Source organism: Carassius carassius, chromosome 38, assembly GCF_963082965.1.
Source record: "Carassius carassius chromosome 38, fCarCar2.1, whole genome shotgun sequence".
NCBI lineage: Eukaryota > Metazoa > Chordata > Actinopteri > Cypriniformes > Cyprinidae > Carassius > Carassius carassius.
Window position 1 is genome coordinate 24,883,799 of NC_081792.1, and position 20,374 is coordinate 24,904,172.

Consider the following 20,374-nt stretch of genomic DNA (forward strand, 5'->3'; position numbering starts at 1 on the left):
TGAAAGGAAATGACAAAAACGAATTTGTGATGTGTCCTTTAAAATATTGTGTTCACACTTAATGCTTCAAATATCAAATACTGAGTAATATAAATGACAAACCTGTGCTTAATATCCAGTTAGTAGCTACTTGGAACTGACACTCTCGAGCATGCACTGACACTCATACAGTCCGAGAAAAAAACTGTATCCTAGAACAGCCCACCATGATTCTAAAAAGCATAATGCAAATGCAATGCGTTTTACGTGCTTAATTTCACAATTGGACCTTATATTAGTAACTTTTATTATATAACAAGTGGATCAAGAATTTTAATAGATCATGTGATAACCGAACTGTTTGTTTGGATGGTTAGTTTCAAACAGCCTGCTGTCTCAATGCCAGTTTAGTTTCATGCTGAGTTACGTGTCTTTTTTTTTTTTTTTTTGGACTGTTTTCTTCGTTTTAGTAAAGTCCCCTTATTTGACCGCAAATATGTTAACCTTATATCAAATTAAGGAGTGTTGTTTTGCTTTAAGACGTCATCAGGGGATAATGCATTTAGGGAACACTGTAGGACATTAGTGTCCATTATATGCATTTATAAATACAAGTATTTAAAAAAGGAATAATATTAAAACTGTATTTACAAGACGCATAAATAAAGTACAAATTGTTCATTATTGTGAATGTAATTGCATTTTTTAATAAATTCTTATATTAAGGGTCAATTTGTGTTTTTCGTGGTTAAAGACAAGAAATAAAGATATATATATATATATATATATATATATATATATATATATATATATATATATATATATATATATATATATATATATAAAATGTATTTTGTACTTGTATTTTGCTGGGAATCGAAACTATGACCTGTGCCAGTGCCATATCTTCTGTTGAACTTTAGAAAAGTGAAAAATAAAAAAATTAAATTACAATTAAACAAATTTAATTTTTAACTTTAATTAAAATTTAACTTTAATTAATATTAGCATTTTGTGTAAAAAACAAAAAACTAACATTTATAAAAAAAAAATCATACATTCATACTTGAATTCTTTTCCCATATGTGAGTTGTATTAGATATTATAGAACTTTCTTTAAATACAAAAATGACTAATAGATCATCGTGCTCATACCTTGCCGGTTAAATGAGAAGCGTGCACAAAGTCCTGAGGCTCACTGTTAAAATAGCTCTCATATTAACTTTATAATAAGCTTACAAAAAGTAGAGAAGGAAAGTGGCACTCACAGACCCACCCTGGATAAATTAAAGCTTCAAAAATGTCCTATTTCTTACTAAATAGATGGTTCCCACTCATATTTTCCTCCTTCTGACTTTGCATCGGTGCATTTTATTTCACAAATGTCATTTAAGTCGTGGAAGGTTTCAGTCTGATGTTGCACTTCAGAGAGGGGGATTTTAGAGCAATACTTCTGACGACATTGTCAAGTGTCAATAATTAAACATTTAAGGTGCCTGTCTGACACTTAAGTCACACTTCTGCACTTTACAGACAACAGCAAAGCTTTACCTCAGTGTTTTACCTCGAAATCGATTTGGGACTCTCCAGTCTGAACTCTGTTGCAACACACAAAGCTGCTCTGTCTACGACTCACGAGCACATAAATACGAGTGTCAGTAGTGCGTGGAAAAAGGTGTTTTTTTTTTTTGTTTGTTTTTTTTTACCTTTTTCACAGGTTGACATGAAAGGTCACAGAAAGTGCACTGCCTTAGAGAAGCATGGGCTGCCGGCTCCTATAAAGCTTGAATTCTTAATAAGCTCTTCCTCCTTCGCATTAACCAGGGTGAATACATTGTCCTGTCATAAGAAATCTGGAAAATGATGCAGTCATCAATCTACACATATAAACTCACATATGGGCATTAATAATAATAATAATTATTATTATTGTACCACTGAAGTTAACAAATTGTGTGTGGGTACTTGCTATTCTGGGTGCCAGCTAGTATTAATAATGAACAAAATATAAATAACAAATAATGTAAAACAAAGGAGCAGAATTATTGATGTTTAACATTAATGTCCCCCTTTACACTGTCAAAAGACATTAAACCACACAAAAATAAAATAAAAAGAATAATACAAAAACTATATTTCAGTTCTGGTCCTTTGAACAAGAAATACATATTTTTATTAAATATCACTAAATTATTTTACAGTCTCACAGAATTTATATATATATATATATATATATATATATATATTAACCTATTAAATCAGTAGTAGGCTTATTTTTCAGAAACAGTGCTGTTAATTACTCAGATGCTATGAAACCATATCTCTCTATATAAAAGCAAAGACCTACAGACATATATACAAGTATTACAAGAAAAATAAAATAAAGGGAAAAAAAATGATAGTATTCAGAAATGGACCTGCTCAGCTGAAAGATGAAATTGTCTAGAAAAAGTGACTGATTACAAAAGAAAACTTGTCAGAGATTGCTTTTGTCAGTAAATATTCATCCTGCGCTTCACCTTCTGAGTTGCAGTAATATACAACAGGCACAATTAACATGGCTCTATAATGACAGGAATGATACAAGTTCAATTAATTTAAGAAAAAAAAAATCTTAACTGCCTGAACAGTTCAACTATTATTACTTTGTATATGACTTCTAAGGCCATAAATCTGACAGATCAAACAAAAAGTCATAAAGCTTTATAAAGAGCTCCTAAATACCAAGCAGAACCTAATTCTATTCATTAGAATTAAAGGAAACTAAATTTGCAGCATAAGCATAAGCATCTCCTTTAAGCGTTTTTTTAATGTTGATATAAATAAACTTAAATACGAAAAAGGCTGTTTTCCCCATATACATATATCATATCTGATGTCAAACTTGACTTTGCAAACGGTATTCCTACAAGTATCTGGCCTCTAATGTATTTCATTACAATCATAAAGCAAAATAAATTACTGCACTGTCCCTTAAAGACATAATATACAGATGTAGTTGCATATTAAAATATTAATATTGCACAAAATACAAAAATAAGACATCAAATACTGACTGCTATACAAAAGGATGTGTGTCCAAGCAGCATCTACAGGCTGCAGCACATGTTTGTGAGTCGTGCAGTATCTAGTGTAGCTCATTTTCACCCTGTGGAAGGTGAGGGATTCAAATTCACTTCCTCTTTAACACACAGAAATATTTGGCACACAAATGGATGTGAAGAAGGTGGCGAAAGTCTTTTATACTTCCCTGGTGGCCTACAGCCATTATTTTGGGTGTACACAGCAGGTTGTGGTGATGATGTGTCTGCGATGTCTTGACACACACACACACACACACACACGTTTATACACACGCACACAGAAAGGCTGATGCGCCTGCAGGAGACAGCTGTAGGACACTCGGCCAGTGGAACAGGGGTTCAGGCGGGCTGCTGGGGGTTCACGTTCATGTGTTGGGGGTGTCCCAATAGCCCGATCCTCTGTTTCTGTTTCCTCTGCTCTGTCATCTGTCAAAACAAACACAACAACAAGTTCTAATCATTATTATTTCAAATAAATTTATCATCTGCTATTTGTCTCTCCCACACACCACATACAATATAAACAAAATGACAAACAAAAATACAATAATTCATTTTTGTGTATCTATTCATTAGGGCTGTGTTTGATACTTTGATTTGATGATGTATAGGGTGACCACCCGTCCCGCGTAGCGCGTGCACGCACAGCGTTTGAAGCCCAATTCATGCGTCCCACAAATCGAGACTGTGTCACAATGGGTGGAGGCACCGCCGTGCAAGATGTCCCACATTGTCCCTCAGAAACATACCCCTTGTCCCCCCATGGGCTTATTAGCAGGTGGTCACCCTAATGATGTATGGTCACATACTACTTGTGCTTAACCATGCTTAATGTGAATACAGGAACAGAGTTTAAAACGAAGAGGAAAAGTGCATGATTTCTAAAAAAATAATGAATAGAGTATAATATATAGGCTAAAACGAGCTTTAATCTGGCCGCAGAGGAACACAATCAGGGTTGCCTGATATAAAGAGACATTATCCCTAAAATAGAGCTTCAATCTTGGGCAATACGGAAATATCTGCTAAGTGCATTACTTATTTTTGCTAACCTGGCAGCCATGTGTATGCGCTCTTTCTCTCTCCCTCGTGGATAAAAGAAAATAACGGAAAGCTTGAAGTTTAGCGATCACCACTTCGATATTCTATTCTCAGAAAAGTGTAATTTACCAAGTTTTAATTTACGAGAGAGAGAGAGAGAGAGAGAGAGACTGTGTATGTATGAGTTACCTCTGTTTTTGCAGCATTTCTCTTTTTCTTCAGTGGTTAAGTTTTTTTACTGATAAAACTGCGGGCAGCGCTGTGCTGCCTAATGTCTGTGTGCGTGTGAGCTACAGTGAACAGTGCATTAGTTCAGAACGCTTCTAATTTTTATTTTTTAAATATAGGGAGCGTGTTCCTTTGTGCAATGATAACCTACCAGTAATGTAAAGATGATTTTATTTATACATTAGAATAAGTACAATATAAATTTATTAGAATGTTTACACTATTATTTATGGGTTTAAAAACAAGATGCAAACAATCAGAATATTGTATCTGGTGGTGAGTGCCCAATGTTTACATGAAATCTACATCATTTCCTCTAGTGTTGTACTGTTGTATAGTTATGGAGGCCCTTCATAATGCAGAAGTCAACTGCTGTTTTATTCAATTCTGCGAAGCTGAAATGTAATGCAATCTGTATTGTGATACATATCATATTGTGGCCTCTTTATCGGGATCTATCTATCTACACCTATATCTATATCTATACAATCTATATCTATTGTATCGTGACTTTGCTGGAAATACACAGACCCATTCTGTTTATATAAGAATATATATTCATAAAAATTTTATATGCGAAAAATTTAAATACTTTTGATATTTTATCTATCTATATGTATCTGTCGTATACTGTATATTCAGATTGAGCTGTATTTTCAGTTACTTTTACATTTTTACATGTGTGTGTGTGTATTATATGAAATTATATTACATGAAAATACAGCTAAATCTATTATAACTATACTTCTATAAATCTAGACATTTATATATAGTTGAATTTATATACAACACACACACACACACACATATATATATATACACACGTTTTTTCTTTTTTTACATGAATATATGCTTATAATGATACTTACATAAATCTATATATACTTTATATATATATATATACATTTTTACATACATAACCATGCACACACACACACATTTACATATTTTCCATATATATATATATATATATATATATATATATATCAATAAATGTGTAAATGTAAAATGTATAAAGGTAACTAAAAATACAGTTATCTAAAAAAAACCTAATATGAATATACACTATAGTTTCATATAGAGACTTGTAAAAATCCAAATGAGTAAAAGTTAATTATGTAAAAGTAACTCTGAAAATACAGTTAAATCTGAATATACAGTTTCTGCTTCCTTTTTTTTAATCTGCAGTTTTTGTTCATTTGAAATCTTCCTCATCTCCTGATTGTCTCTCCCACAGTTCAGTCATGCCATGCAGTGATGCATTCTGTGTGTCGTTCATGTTGACTTGGTTATGACCTCATAACACAACAGTGTCTGTGTTTTTTAGGTGTGTGTGTGTGTGTGCTGTCTTATAAAAAGCCACTGGGAAAATAAAATGGAGCAATGTCATGCATTGTTGTGTAACTGAGCTAAAACACACACTAACACACACTCATGCTCACGTATGCAGTTCCACTAAAATTCACATTGTCTATACCGAAATCCCCTACTCTGACTCAACAGCTGCAAAAGTGAGCAAAAAAATGCTCACGCATGTGTATATTAAAGAAGATGTCCACAGGAAGTACCTCATACTACTAAACAATCACAGAGCCATTTAAAGGTAAGTGCACGGCACTGCTCGCTCCTCAAGCTAATGTGACTTCATACAGGGAGCCGTTCACTGACAGATCTGTAATCCAACTACATTAACAATAAACATCTGAGATCAAAAGCTTTAGAGCCGAAATACCACAATAGATCCTGCCTAGATTTAAGCCTACCCCCAAAACACCCGTTTGTAAAAGAAATCTGAACTTATTGAATCACTCCAATCAAAAGGACCCCAGGCTGGTCACATGAGGGAACACTGGGAAGGACATCACATGGTTACACTTGTGCTTTGAATCAAATAGATCACAGTATAAAAATTATCTTGAGAAGTGACAATCAGAACTAAACAGTTTGTGTGCGTGTCATTTCACACACAGGCATAATATAATATTTTATTAATGTTTAAATTATGTCAAGCATTTAAGAATAAGACTGCAGATCAAAAGGGGTTGGAACACATCAATTGATTCAATTCAAATTAAATTTAGAATGAAATTATATTATTATTTGTTTTGTTACATTAGTATACTTATTTTCCAAGATGATTATAGTGGAGATTTTGCAATTTTGCTATTTTTTTTCTTCTTCTGAATTTGTATTTTTCACCCAGTGTATTTTTGTGTTTTTTAATTTTATTTATTGTAGTTAGAAAATACATACATTTTTTTTATTTCTGATTGTGTCTTATTTACACTTTTCCCCATCAGAATAGAGCGTATGATAGCAGAAATAGTGGAGAAAACAAACCTTTTAACTAGATCATAGACTGAAAATACAGCCCAAGATGATCAACAAATGGAAAAACTAATTGCAATCATTCTCTCGAAGTTTAAAGTAAGAAAGGTAAAAGTAAAACTGGTACCGACATGTGTTACCACCACACTGACGCAGATTAAATAGTGAAAGTTTGTTGGGTTTTTACTTGCTTTGTCTTCTTTTAACCAAACAATGACCTTTTCCCCTGTCTGGAGTACAGAAGAGAAAGAAAAAAAAACTTCCCTTTAGACACTTCCCATTTTATGTGGCTGCACACCTCAAGATGGTGTTAATTCGACATATTTACAAGAAATCAACGACATGACAGCAAATCCCATTACGCATATTTCCACCAAATCAAAATATGAGCATCTAACTCGATGACCCATTTTTATCGCATTCATCTATGTGAGTTAGACTGTTTATCTGTGGAAACAAACAAGCTTGAGTTCGCAGAACTTCATCTGGACGACAATGCGGCTGAATAAAAGTGAAACAACACTTGGCCTCGTGACGCAGTTGAAACATGGTTTTAAATACCACGAGCTGAAGGCAGAAAGAGAAAGAGACAGAAATGACTCATTGCCCTTTGGTCTAATTGAACCTTGGAAAGGCTGTGGACTCATACTGATTGACCTTGAAGGTCTAGTTTCACTCACACCCAACTTAAATTCTAGTCTGTGAAGTCCATTTCAACAGCTAGATGGGTCAAGACTGAACTTCAACCTCATCGGGGCGTGAAGAACTAGCAAAATGAATATAATGTTCTGACATCAGTCTAAAAGCATCACCACTCACCTGTTCTTTCAGTTCAGTGAGCTGGCATGACAGATTGGAGACGAGCTTCATAGTGGAGTCAAGTTTCTCCTGAAGATTCCTGATCTCGTTCTGTTCGCCCTCGGCGTCACTGCTAACCAGCGACATGGCCCGCATCCGTGGAAACCAGTCCAAGTTGTGTTCCTGTTGGAATTTTAAACGTTAATGTTTTTGGTAGCATACTATTATTAGGCCAATATACGTATATAATGCTGCATATCATTAAATGGTGTATCTTCAGTAGTTACAAATTCATATACTGTTCAAAAACTTGCATGCATTAGATAGATCAAAAGGGACCGTAAAGAAATGTATAATATTATCAAAGATTTATTTAAAATAAATGTTGCTGTTGAGGTATGTTTTTTTACTTACTTTTCATTAAAGGATCCTGAAAAAATGTATCACATTTTCCACAAAATATTAAGCAGCACAACTGTTTTCAGCATTGAAGATAATGTTTTTTTTTTTAGCATCAAATTAGCATGTTAGAATGATTTCATAAGGATCATGTGACTCCGAAGTTTAGGTATTAATATATTCTGAATGATATAAATAATACATATGAATAAATAAAATATTCACAATATTCGTTTTTTTTTTTTAAAGGCAGCCTGGATGAGGACTTTCATAAAACGAACCAATCTTTCCAACCTCAATTTTTTATTTTTTAAATGTACAAATGTAAAGTATATTCATATGTTCATAGTTAATATGATGATTTTGAGGGACACTGACTGTATACATCCAGTAAAAATCACCAAATGGTGCAAAAATGGCAAAGGAAAGGGAAGTTAGTTCTCAGTTCTAGCAGCATATGTTTGATATTTTGTCACTTAATTTAATTCATACATTAGGTCTGACTTATTTGGGTCACTTTAAATGAACTATTGGCCTGCCATTTGAAGCATTATTCAGTGTCTGCTCTATGATTTAATTACTCAGTTTCTTTATTTTTTCCTTCCAAAACATTTTCCAAACATCCTCCACTCCATTTCCACCATCCACATTGCACATAGCATTCTTGAAATCAGACATGAACTAATGGTGCACTTGAAGTCATTTCCTCCTCCACCTCTCATTCCCTCATTGTCTCTCCATTTATAAGAATATGTGAACTTACATCAGACAAAATTTCCTATGTGTAATAGGATTACAGCAAAGGAAAAGCAGTATCAAAGTCACATGAGCATGTGGACAGCCTCGCCCTCATATAACACAAAAGTACTATATTTCTCTCCAATTGGCATCCAATGATTTAACAAGGGGAAATCTACCATCGCTGAGATATTTGACATTACACACACTAATGTAATCAAGTGAAACACTTAAAACAGTATCTGACCGCAAGATAAAAGCAGGATTGGATCTTATTTGGGATTTCAGTAATTTTTTATTTACTTTTGAGCATCATAATCACCTCAAATGGAGAAAACATCCAAAACAACCTCAGAGATGGCATGAAAAAAAAAAATACAAGGGAGAAATGTGGATTCTGCTACCACAGGCCATAATAAAAATACATGAAAATGTAACTGAACTAATATGATCTTTAGATTATTTTATTTTATAATTGAATCAGTGGTGCCTTCTAAGCCAAACAACTGCATAGCAGCACATTAACAGCAAATTGTCCCCTCTGTCGACTAGATTGACTGTGAGTTTTACACAGGCAAGAGAATGTACCAAGTTTTTATTTGACTTTTTTAGGGATTTTGTGGGCTGTGACTGGGACAAAAAGTTCTTAATGAACCAGCCATGTTCTTGTGTTGCAATATCTCTGAATGCGTCATAGTACAACAAAGCAATCAGAGACTACAGTGGGAATCCACGAGTTCCAACCCCAGCCAAATGTGATTGCGGACTTGTGACTGGTGGGAGAGATCATACGCAGCTCCTAACAAGGATAAGAGGGATTCTAACAGAAGCAGGGAAAAAGTTTTAGTAATGTTAAAGGACGCTGGCCAAAGATCATGCTATTCTCTGCTCAGACACTTCCTACTATGCTGGTCCACTCACAAACACACACACTCACTCACTCACTCACTCACTCACTCACTCACTCACTCAAACACACACACACACTTGTTTTTTAAATGAACTTGGCCTGCAGACAAACAAGTCCAGACAACAGAGTTTTCTGAAAATATTTGCATATTTTTCTCATATGCTGTAAGGAGTTCCTCTGGCAGTTATCATGACAGCTAAACAACATCTAAAGCTATTTTAAACAGCATTCTTTCTATTTATAACTACTATGCATGAAAGTTTTGACTTCTCATATTCCTTGATAGACTGCATGGGATACCTGAAATGTTTTTTCACACCAGAGGAATTTTTGTTTTGTTTTGCGCAAATGTAAAATGTATGTATAGTAATGACAATGACAATGCTTTCAAGCTGGTTTTTCCAAACACTATTCTTTTCTGTCATTGAAGAAATAAACGGATAGTCCTGCCTAAAAGTACTGTAAGATCATTGGTTAAGCCATAAAATAAAGTCAGGCAACTTGAAATGTTTTTTTTAAAGCAACAAAGAACCAGTTTTGGAAGTAAAGTACCAATTGTCTAAATATTTTATTTAGAAATTCAAAGTTGTTTGTTGTTGGTTGAAGGAAAACTTCTCACATGAAAACTTCTGAATCCAGCAATGATAACTGCAAAAATAATGACTGTTTTCAAGCAGGTTTCCTGAACACTTCCCTTGTTTGCCATTGGTCAATTAAACATATAGACCCACCTCAAAGTAACATTGGTGACTTAAATAAACAAAGCAATATTTTTTAAAGCAACAGAGCAGGGAATTCAACCAACAAACAGCTCACTTATAGTGGTCTATCCCCAAAAGAAAGCAGTATTATGCAGAAAAGCTTGTTTTATAAGCAGTGTGAAATAAAGATGCTTTTAGTAGAACAAATAAAAAATAGAATTGCTTCAACATTTTATATTTACTGAGACCGAACACAGCTTCCATAGGACATAGTGAGCAATCCTAGCATTTAAAAATAAGCACTTTCCCTTGAATATTTATATGAACTTTAACCTAAAATAACGGGGAAAACAGTTCATGCATATGTAATTTTGTCAGCTACCCCCTTATGCATGTATGTGTGACAAAAACATACACACTGTTCAGACTGCAGGTGCAGAGAAGTCCCCTTGCCTCAGAAATCTCAGACGGGCCGTGTGCACAGACTTCAGACAGACGGTTCCACCCAGGCACTGGGGAAAATCACAGGTAATGCTCGCACTCATTCTGAGAACAAGAGAGGAGTACGTGTGCACTCACTTCCTGCTGCCACAGATGTTGAGGTTTGTGTTTACCTCCGCCCACAAACATTGTCGTCTGTGCATGGAGCCCAGCTGTCAGCTGGTTTCGTCATCGTCATCACAGAGGCACATGCTGTTATCGCTAATCAGACCTGTTTCACCCTGACTGAGTCTGCTTTTGAAATCTGTCAAATGATGAAGCAAATGTCACCCACTGTTCAGACTACCACAGTCCCTCCAACCTCAGGTTGGGTAAATTACGTAGACTGATGCCCTACAAACTCAAATTTTGCTGTTACACTCCTGAATATAGCTTTATTCAACCAGAGAAACCTATAGCGCCTAGTGAAAAACACTAAATAAATCAGTAAAATATTATGAATAACACATTTATAAAACATATATAAAAAACTAAACTAACCAACTAGCTAAAATAACTGTCTAAATAGAAAGCAATACAACATCATGTAATTTTACACACAAACCAACAAATCCTAAATATGCGTTCTTAACATATTTTTATTTTAAAATGATTTTTATTTTAAATAAATGAAAATAAAATGTTACATGAAACAAACAAATCATATAAACAAATAAAAAAGTAAAATACAACATGCATAAGTGGAAAACTAAATAAATAAATACATAAATAATTCACAACCTGAGGCTGGGTCAGTGTTTTTCTCAGAATTGCAATTATATGTGATTATAAAGACGTAGAAGCAAACTTTTAGCAAATATGTAATTATTTAATATTATTATTAAATATTCGAATTTTTTTCTTGAATGTTTGAAAAATAAACATGTCACAAAGAAAGAAAGAAAGAAAGAAAGAAAGAAAGAAAGAAAGAAAAATCACTATCTTTAATAGTGATATGAATTAAGAAAAAAAAAGGGAAATTTCTGTAGCTATTTTTGTTGTTGAAGTAAAACCAACATTTAAAATATCTGACATTTTGTAAACGGATGTTTAGCAAATCTTTTCGCTATTTTTCATGATCCCCTTTTTCCAAATAACCAATACATTTAAAAACTAAATAAAAACCACCATTTCTAATGCTGGATATAAATCAAGAGGATATAGTGACATGTCTGCATCACGACCTACACTGAAATACTCACTTCCTCTGGTCTTACTTCTTCAGAAATGAGAACTACAACTACTTCTACGTTTAAAGAAAAAAAAAAAAAAAAAAAATCCTTAAAAGGGACAGTTCATCCAAAAAGGAAAATGTGTCATCATATATGATCACATAAAAATTATATTATGAAGATTGTTAGTAACATAATATTGTTACCACTGACTTCCTATGTGTGGAAAAGCCATAAAAAACATAATACAAAATATATTTATGTTCCACAGAATAAAGAAATGATACAGGTTTGGAAAGATGTGAGGGGAAGTACCATAAATACTAAATCATTAAAACATTTTGGATGTACTGTCTCTCTAATGAATAATCTATAACAGAACTTATTTGCATGACGGAAAAAGGGGCAAATGTAACGTGTCTTATTTTTATTTTTTTTAAAGTGCTGCTTTGGTTTCACACTTATCTGGGTGTGCTTCTGCACATTGGTGCGTCCGTAACAGCCCCCTCTTAAACCTCTATTTCCTAAGCTTTGTTTACACTTGACAGCACTGCCAGTAAATGTGTGAGTGCTCTAGCCACATCAATTTCAACTGTATCTGCTGCTTCAATGGAAATGAGGGAAGTGTGAATTTCATTACTAATACCACAAGAGCCTACACACTAAGACAGGATGCTCTGTGGTAGCAGCAACAACAGCATCTGGGCTTAAACGGGACCTGAGCATTCACGCACATCTTCAAAGTGCAGAAGTTATGACAGACGTCATCACGAAGCTGTGAATAATATTCACGAGGGAAAAAAAGCTGAAGAGAAAAGGGCAGGTTCATGTAGGGGTTCTACCTACAGACATAACGCTTGATCTAACCTCAATTACCTGAATGAAAGTAGACGATCAAACAGAAAAGGTCTTTCCTCTTTGGTTTTGATACATTATATTAAACAAAATTTAGGTGCATATGCTGTAATTGTTTTAAGCACAGTAACAGCAGAAATTAAAATCAATAAAGTGCTGCAGAGATTCGATCATTTTGTAGCATCCCTCTAGTTCCTCAACAAATAACCAGTGGCATCTTTCCATTTTCTGATTAATTGTTGCAGAAAATAAGCTCTGTGACCCACAAATGTTTATGGTTATAAAACAATCTCTGTAGTCCCATTTAGCCATTTTTTCAGGACACCTAAAAAGCAAAAAAAAAAAACCTAAATAGGGTTTTACTGATGCATTTGATGTCATATGATGCCTCAGACCTTATTTCAGGCATTTAGCCAAAAAAACACAAAGAAAGACATTGCATCACTGTTGATGCATCACGAATTGACTTTAAAGAGAAACTAATCCCAAGTCAGGTGATTCTTCCCAAAACCACATGGGGAACCCTCGAAAGGCGCCAAGGAGGTTGGGACCTGGACCAAAAGACACCACACAGATCAGCAACCGTGTCAGAACCCACCGAAGCTGCGCCATCTGCGTCAAAAGAACAACCACTTGTGCAGAAGGGGCTTTCCTGAGCACTTCTCTTTACCCAAAATTACTTAAAAGTCAATTTAACCTTAAAAGTTCCACGCCATTGCATTAAGCAAAGCATATGATGACCTATAAAAAGGGAATATAGATAAAACAGGATGTTTAAATGAACAACATAAGTGCCCTTTTATTTTGAAAGGCTTTTTTTTATAACCCAATTGAGCTACAGACTGCTATTCATCCAGTGATTTGTTCTAGTTGTTAAAAGTGTTTTTCTGAGGAAAAAGTCCACAGTGCTTTAGCAAAGAAATTAATTTTAAGAGAAACACATGCATACAAAGCAAAGGTGTACGCACATATTGCAATCATGAGGGAAACTCCTGCTCCTCTAGTAAACTAACTGAAGTGAGCTGTGTGTGTGTGTGTGTGTGTGTGTGTGCTGTCACAGCTTTTCTTCAGGATTAACACATCCAGAACCATTTTCAGAACATCTTAAGACTCCATTCTGAAGGCAAACAGGAGCACTGGCATCCCTGAGAGACCTAAGGTCACCTAGTTGTGTTTACATAGGTCAAAGGAGAAGGTTTGGGGTCATTTAAAGGGATTTAGTGAGAGGAATCTGGTGGAAAATACCTTAAGTACTCCACTTTCCCGAAGGTAAAGCTTAAAGTAGGCCACATTCCCCACAGCAAACCAAACTGTTCATTTTTGTCCCAGGGTTGTGGACTCAACTAAAACAAAAAAAATCTAAAAATGTGTCTGAGGGGTAGTCATGCCCCATCATGGCATGGCTGGAAATCTGATACAAAACGGTTTCTCTGAGCTCTGCTTCTCTAAGTGGGAAAGAAACCCACACACAAACACCCTATCAATGTGCTATTTGATCGTAACTCTTTGGTTCCCTCACTGGGTGTACAAAGAGACGCTCAGTGTCAAGTTATCACAGCGTTATCAACTTTCAGATTTCACAAAAAATCCTCAGCAGTAAACAAACACATCCACTGATCCAAAACCGTTCCATGCCATTGGCTGATTTCCTATCATCATGTGACTATGGCCCTAGGTTAAATTACCTTATAGTGACCTCAGTTTCCTGAAAGGTGACTGCTGTCTAGATAATTTATGACGAGACACTTGCAATGGTAGTGAATGGCGTTTTTTTGGAGGATTTAAAATCAAAAATGTGATTGTTTTAAAAGCACTTAATCTACCGTTGGATTTTTTAAAATGTTTTTGAAGGAAGTCTCTTCTTCTCACCAAGACTGCATTTATTTGATAAAAAAAAAAGGAAAGAACTAACATTGTGAAATAATATTACAATTTAAAACATCTATTTAAATATATTTTAAAGTGTAATTTATTCCTGTGATACAAACCTGAATTTTCAGCATCATTGCACCAGTCTTCAGTGTCACATGATCCTTCAGAAATCATTCTAATATACTGATTTGGTCCTCAAAACACATTTCTTATTAATATCAATGTTGAAAACAGTTGTGCTGCTTGAAATTTTTTGGAAACCACAATTTTTTGGATTCCCTAATGAATACAAAGTTCAAAATGATGAAGTCTTTATTATCACTTGATCAATTGAATGCTTCTTTGCTCAATAAAAGTATTAATTTCGTTCTAAAGAAAACAAAATAATCTAACTGATTTACGAACAGATCACGTCTGTTAAAAAAGATCTTTTAAATTATTCATTAGACTTACATTTGTCACTTTTTATTGGTCATTTTAGGGATTACATTGTAATGGCAACAAACCTGTAAAGTTGAAAATATCTTCTTTAAAATATATTGTTTGTGTTTTGTGGTTATTTGTTTGAAACAGTGAATATTTTCACTATTCGGATTACAGATTCACTTTCATTGTAACTGTATTATTTTGTCTTTTTTAAACAAAAGGAGTGACAAGACGTAATTAAATTTTGCAGTAATCAAAACTATACTGCAAATGCTGTCAAATGAGGTTGACTAGTAATGAACCCAGAATATTCCTTTAAACCGAACGAATGGTTAGACAAAGGATGCTTTAGTGGAAAAAAAAAAAAAACTGCTGTTGTGGCTGGAAATATTGTCTTTTTATCTTACCATAACCATCTAGTATGTTAAATGTATTTCAAACTGAAATGAAGTCTGCTGTTGTACTTCAGATCCCTTACCCGGATCATTTCGGCCACATAGCTCTCAGGCCCTGTGAACTCCGTGGAGTCTTTCACTTTCACCAGCACGATGAAGAAGAGATAATGCCACATGTTGTGCTCCACCTTAATGTGCTCCTCAAATGTCACTGTTTTGTTGTCAAACTTGTCCCTCTCCAATCCTGTAGAGCAGAAACACAGTTACAACAAAATGAGTTTGCAGCAGTTGTTGTAAATGGGCCTGGCCACATGTACCTGGTTTCTAAGGTTTAAAGTCAGTCAAGAAGATCAAGATTAAGAGTTATCTTGAAGTGACAAGCTCCCCAATGATCAGTTGTTTTTTAAGCTCAGGAACTTATTTAGCTCTATGCAGTTCATTCAGAGAGAGGCATTGACATTGACATGATGCATAACAAAGTTTCTTTCTCTTAAAATTGGTTTGGTTTCAAAGAAAACTGTACTATCTGGAAGAGGAAGTAGAACCACAGGGAAACTGTTTGTATACAAGCGTGAATGGTGCGTGTTATGAGCAAACAGAGGATCTGAATCATGTGATGGTCACAAACAAACAGTCTAATTTGGATGCGTGATTGGTGAGTACATATTGGGAAATTGTCACTTGACTGCAACACGTCATCTACTCTCTAATTGCACGTTTGTTCTGTTCATCTGCCCATAAGTGTTAGTCATGGATCTTGAGATGAACTGAATCCCAACAAACTGCAGTTTCAATAATTCATATCAACAGACATGAGTCAAAAATAGCGTCCTTATACCATATAATAGGTGTGTGCACTTTGAGATTTATGAGCATCTACAGCTGATCTCACACTAACATGGTCAGACACGCCAAGTGGCACCAGGAAGACACTCCACCACCTCCGCAGTGAGTTATGAGTAAGACTTCTGGTGAAGAGCAGGGGTCTTAATGTTTATGCTGGAGCTAAACAGTTTTATCTTTCTTACATCCCATGCCCCACTCAGTCCCAGGATTGTGTAAGTCAGTGGATAAAAGTGTACTAGATGAAAGCGTTCAGCATAACTTATCCTTCTGGTGGTAACGTTTTACGATTCCAGTATAAGGCCATCGACAGAGAAGCAATAATTGGGGTATTTGGCATTGAGGATGCATAGACACTCACCACAAATAAAGCAAGTCGTTTTCAGAACCTCCTCTTTCTTCTGCTTTTCACTTCTGAGGTCAGCAAAGGTGTCAATGATGACCCCAAAAATGAGGTTGAGGACGATGATGATGACCATGAAGAAGAAGAGGAGGTCGTAAATCACACGAGCTGCAAAAAGAGGCTCCTACGGAGAAAAGAGATGGAGGAGGTTTTAATATCAGTGTTGTTTCCAATTCAACCTCCCAATCAACATCCAATAATAGACCAGTGTTCCTCTAACTCTGTCTAACTACTCTTATCTTTGAGTTTGAGAACTACAATATCTAAAGGCCTGATTTACCAAAAATTATTTACTATAAGAGTGAAAAAAGGGACTGATTGTCTATTCGAAATGCTCCAATCAGTAATCATTTGTAACGACAATAAAGTGTGTGATTATTCAACAGTTATGTTAGAATAAGTGAGATATCATTATAGCTTTTATGACAAATTTGAATTTGTTTTTATTATTTTTCATTTTAAAGTTGAATTATTTTGTTGCTTTTGTCATTTTTATTAAATATATATAGTTTTTATAAAGTATTTCAGATATCAAGTTAAATGAAAATGAGAAATTTTCCTTTGAAAGCTGAAATAAATTAAGTGTACATTTTTAATAGTATGTTTTTATTTTTATAGTAACGATTATCTTATTTTAAGTAAAAAAAAATTTTTTTGTTCTTTAAATAATAATAATAATAATATAATATTTTATATTATTTTAATACATTTTCTGTAAAGTGGAACTGGAAAAAAGGTGATTGTTTTCAAACAGGCTTCCTGAACACCCATCTGCCATAGCTCGAATAAAAAGGCAGTCCTGCCCCAAATTAATATTGAGCCTTTGTGTGCTACCTCTTTAGAAGGTTTGCGCAAAACATCTCCGACCCCACCGCCGCTCCGCAGGCCGTGGCTCAACACGGTGACGATACACATGAGCAACGAGTCACACGTCCTCTCCTTATCCTCAATCACGACCGCAGTCGATTGCATTACCACAGCTGCAGGAAACAGAACATCAGTAAGCGCTAAACAAACAAAGTCTAACTAATCTAACAAAGGCCTCTGTATTACTGTGGGATGTTCTGAACAGTCTGAACAGTCCTATACATGCAAATCTTAAAGCAAAAATAGCATTTGTGGTTAAATGCTTTCCTAAAATAGGACCCAAAGCTATCAGATCATAACACACATTACACATTCACAAAGAGCAAAGATAATTTGCAAACAAATACAGAACTATATATACAACTAGATTTGAACATTAAAGAAAATGTGAGTGGTGCTAGCTATGATTGCGAAGGTGTTACTAAATATTTATATTTTTAAATAAACACTGTTTTTTTTTTACTTTCTATTTATCAAAGAATACTGAAAAATTGAAAATGATAGAATGATTTCTGAAGGATCATTTGACACTAAAGACCATCACAGGAATAAATAACATAGAAAACTGTTATTTTAAATTTAAATCACAGTTTACAATATTACTGTTTTTACTGTATTTTGCAGCCTTGGTGAGCATAAGTGAACATATATCTTACCAACCCTTAACTTTTTAGCAGTAGTGTGTGTACTATGTTTAATACGTTGATCATTTGTTAAACCCAAGTAACACTATAGAAAAGCAAAGCTAGCCTACGTTTCAAACTCGCCAAAGCGAGATCTTTTTTAATGTTAACTGATGAGCTAAACAAGGTAAGATGCACCACAGGTTCAGGTTCATACTGGCCGATCAGCTCCAGTGGCCAAATTAGGCTGGCCTTGCATTTTATATTAGTACACACTCAAAAACCCACTTACAGATCTGAATTATACTGGTCTGACCTGGTCATGAACCTGCTGAACATTTAGTTCCTGAGTGTCATTAACCTCTGACCCTGAACACACCCAGATACCCTACCAGGGATTCTTGAGGACACAGAGTCTCTCCTTTCCTTGTCTCATAACCAGGCCATAATCCTCAGATTTAACTATGAGTCTGTTGTGGGTGATGGGGTTCATACCATCCATCATGGTCTCTGTGGAACAGTTCTCCTCTTTCCGGCACACCGAGCCTGCCAGGAACTCTCCCATCTTACCTGCGGATTGCTCTGAACATAGGGGGAAAACAGATTAGATTAGGAACTATAAAATGTTACTTTTAATGAAGCATTGCATTTTATAATGAAATCAATATTTATTTATATATGATTAATATACTATTATAACAAATAATTTAATATCATTGTAGGTTTGGGGTATGTAAGATTTTATGCTCCCCAAGTCTGCACTTATTTGATCAAAAATACAGTAAAAACTGTATATTGTAAAAAATAATCTTGTAATAATTACAAGATTATTATATTATTATAATAAAAAATAGCTGTTTTCTATTTGAATGTTTTGAAATGTCATTTATTGTGTTTTATTTATTTACAGTGTCACAAGATCCTTCAGAAATCATTCATGATTTGCTGTTCCAGAAAGATTTCTTATTATTATTAATGTTGAAAATAGTTGTGCCGCTTAATATTTTTCAGGATTCTTTGTATACAACGATCAAGAGAACAGCATTTATTTAAAATAGAAATCTTTTTCTAACATTATGAATGGCTTTACTTTCACTTTTGGTCAGTTTAATGCATCCTTGTTGAATAAAACTATGAGTAAAAAAATAGGCCTCAAACTTAAAATGGTAGTATACATAACTTTTTCACATTAAAATGAGAATTTCCCATTTACAATGTGGACTGCCACATGTTTTTTTAAAGTTAAACTTTGCAGCAACATCCATCTGTTTTTCTCACCAAGTGTTTTATTGGATATCCTGTCCACGGTCAGGATGAAATCATCCTTGAAGATGATGTATCCAACGATGGAGAAGAGGTAGACCAGGATGAGAGCCAGCACTGCGGTCAAAACGATCGAGCGGCCGTTCCTGGTTACACTCTTGATGACGTTTAACAGCGTCTCCTCTCGGTAGATCAGGTCAAAGAGCTGGAGAGAGAGTAAGATGAGAGTGTGTGTGTGCGTGAACACAATATACATGTTGGTGAAAGTGTGAGAGGTCAGAGGTCAGAGTTAGAAGAGACGTCCGTGTGTGAAAGATAGGTTACGGGATGTCTGATGGAGTGAGTGAAAGTGTATTCGTGTATTACTCACAAGCAAGCTGTAGAAGAAGACATGAACAAAGGCTCCAAGGCTGCATATAATGAGGTAAAGCAGATGATACAGGAACTCCACATCCATGATCATTGCCTTGTATCCTCTTGTGAACGTACCGCGGTTTCCCACGAAACTCATTAGAAAAATCACTTTATTGCACACCTGAAATCACAACCATTGCGTTAAGAGATTTCATTGGAGTTACACACTGAATTTTGGCTCATATATAAAAAGCGGAGGTAAAATGTAGCAATAAGAACATTTATCTGTAGTGTATCATTAAGGATATACAAACAATTGAATCGCAACCACAAATTACAGGCTAAAGTAATTGTATCAGTTTTCAATGTCCGCAGTGAATGAAATGTTTCCATAAAGTTATTTTGAAATCTTATTTATACATAAAACCACAAAAAAAAGCATTCAGCTAATGACATTCAATAATGTAGGCAAGCTTTAACTGTTAACTATTGCTAAACGATGCAAGTCTGTTTGTAACAGCAACAAAAAAGTTACTAGCTCATGCTGCCGTTTTAATGTTCAGAGTCAGATTTATGAAACTATTATTCAGCAAGGACGCATTAAATTGATCAAAAG

General features: G+C 34.8%; 1 protein-coding gene across 1 annotated transcript in view; it reads right to left on the reverse strand.

The window, feature by feature from the left end:
- Nucleotides 1–3,317: 3,317 nt before the first annotated feature.
- The window catches only part of LOC132119620 (inositol 1,4,5-trisphosphate receptor type 1-like), a 118,522-nt gene continuing 101,465 nt past the window's right edge, over nucleotides 3,318–20,374 (reverse strand). The window contains exons 55-62 of the mRNA XM_059529742.1: nucleotides 19,775–19,939; nucleotides 19,420–19,609; nucleotides 18,637–18,723; nucleotides 17,486–17,631; nucleotides 16,610–16,775; nucleotides 15,489–15,649; nucleotides 7,479–7,640; nucleotides 3,318–3,488 (exon numbers count right to left, since the gene is read on the reverse strand). Coding sequence (XP_059385725.1) covers nucleotides 3,402–3,488; nucleotides 7,479–7,640; nucleotides 15,489–15,649; nucleotides 16,610–16,775; nucleotides 17,486–17,631; nucleotides 18,637–18,723; nucleotides 19,420–19,609; nucleotides 19,775–19,939 — 1,164 coding nt within the window. The 3' untranslated portion in view covers nucleotides 3,318–3,401. The remainder of the gene's footprint in view (nucleotides 3,489–7,478; nucleotides 7,641–15,488; nucleotides 15,650–16,609; nucleotides 16,776–17,485; nucleotides 17,632–18,636; nucleotides 18,724–19,419; nucleotides 19,610–19,774; nucleotides 19,940–20,374) is intronic.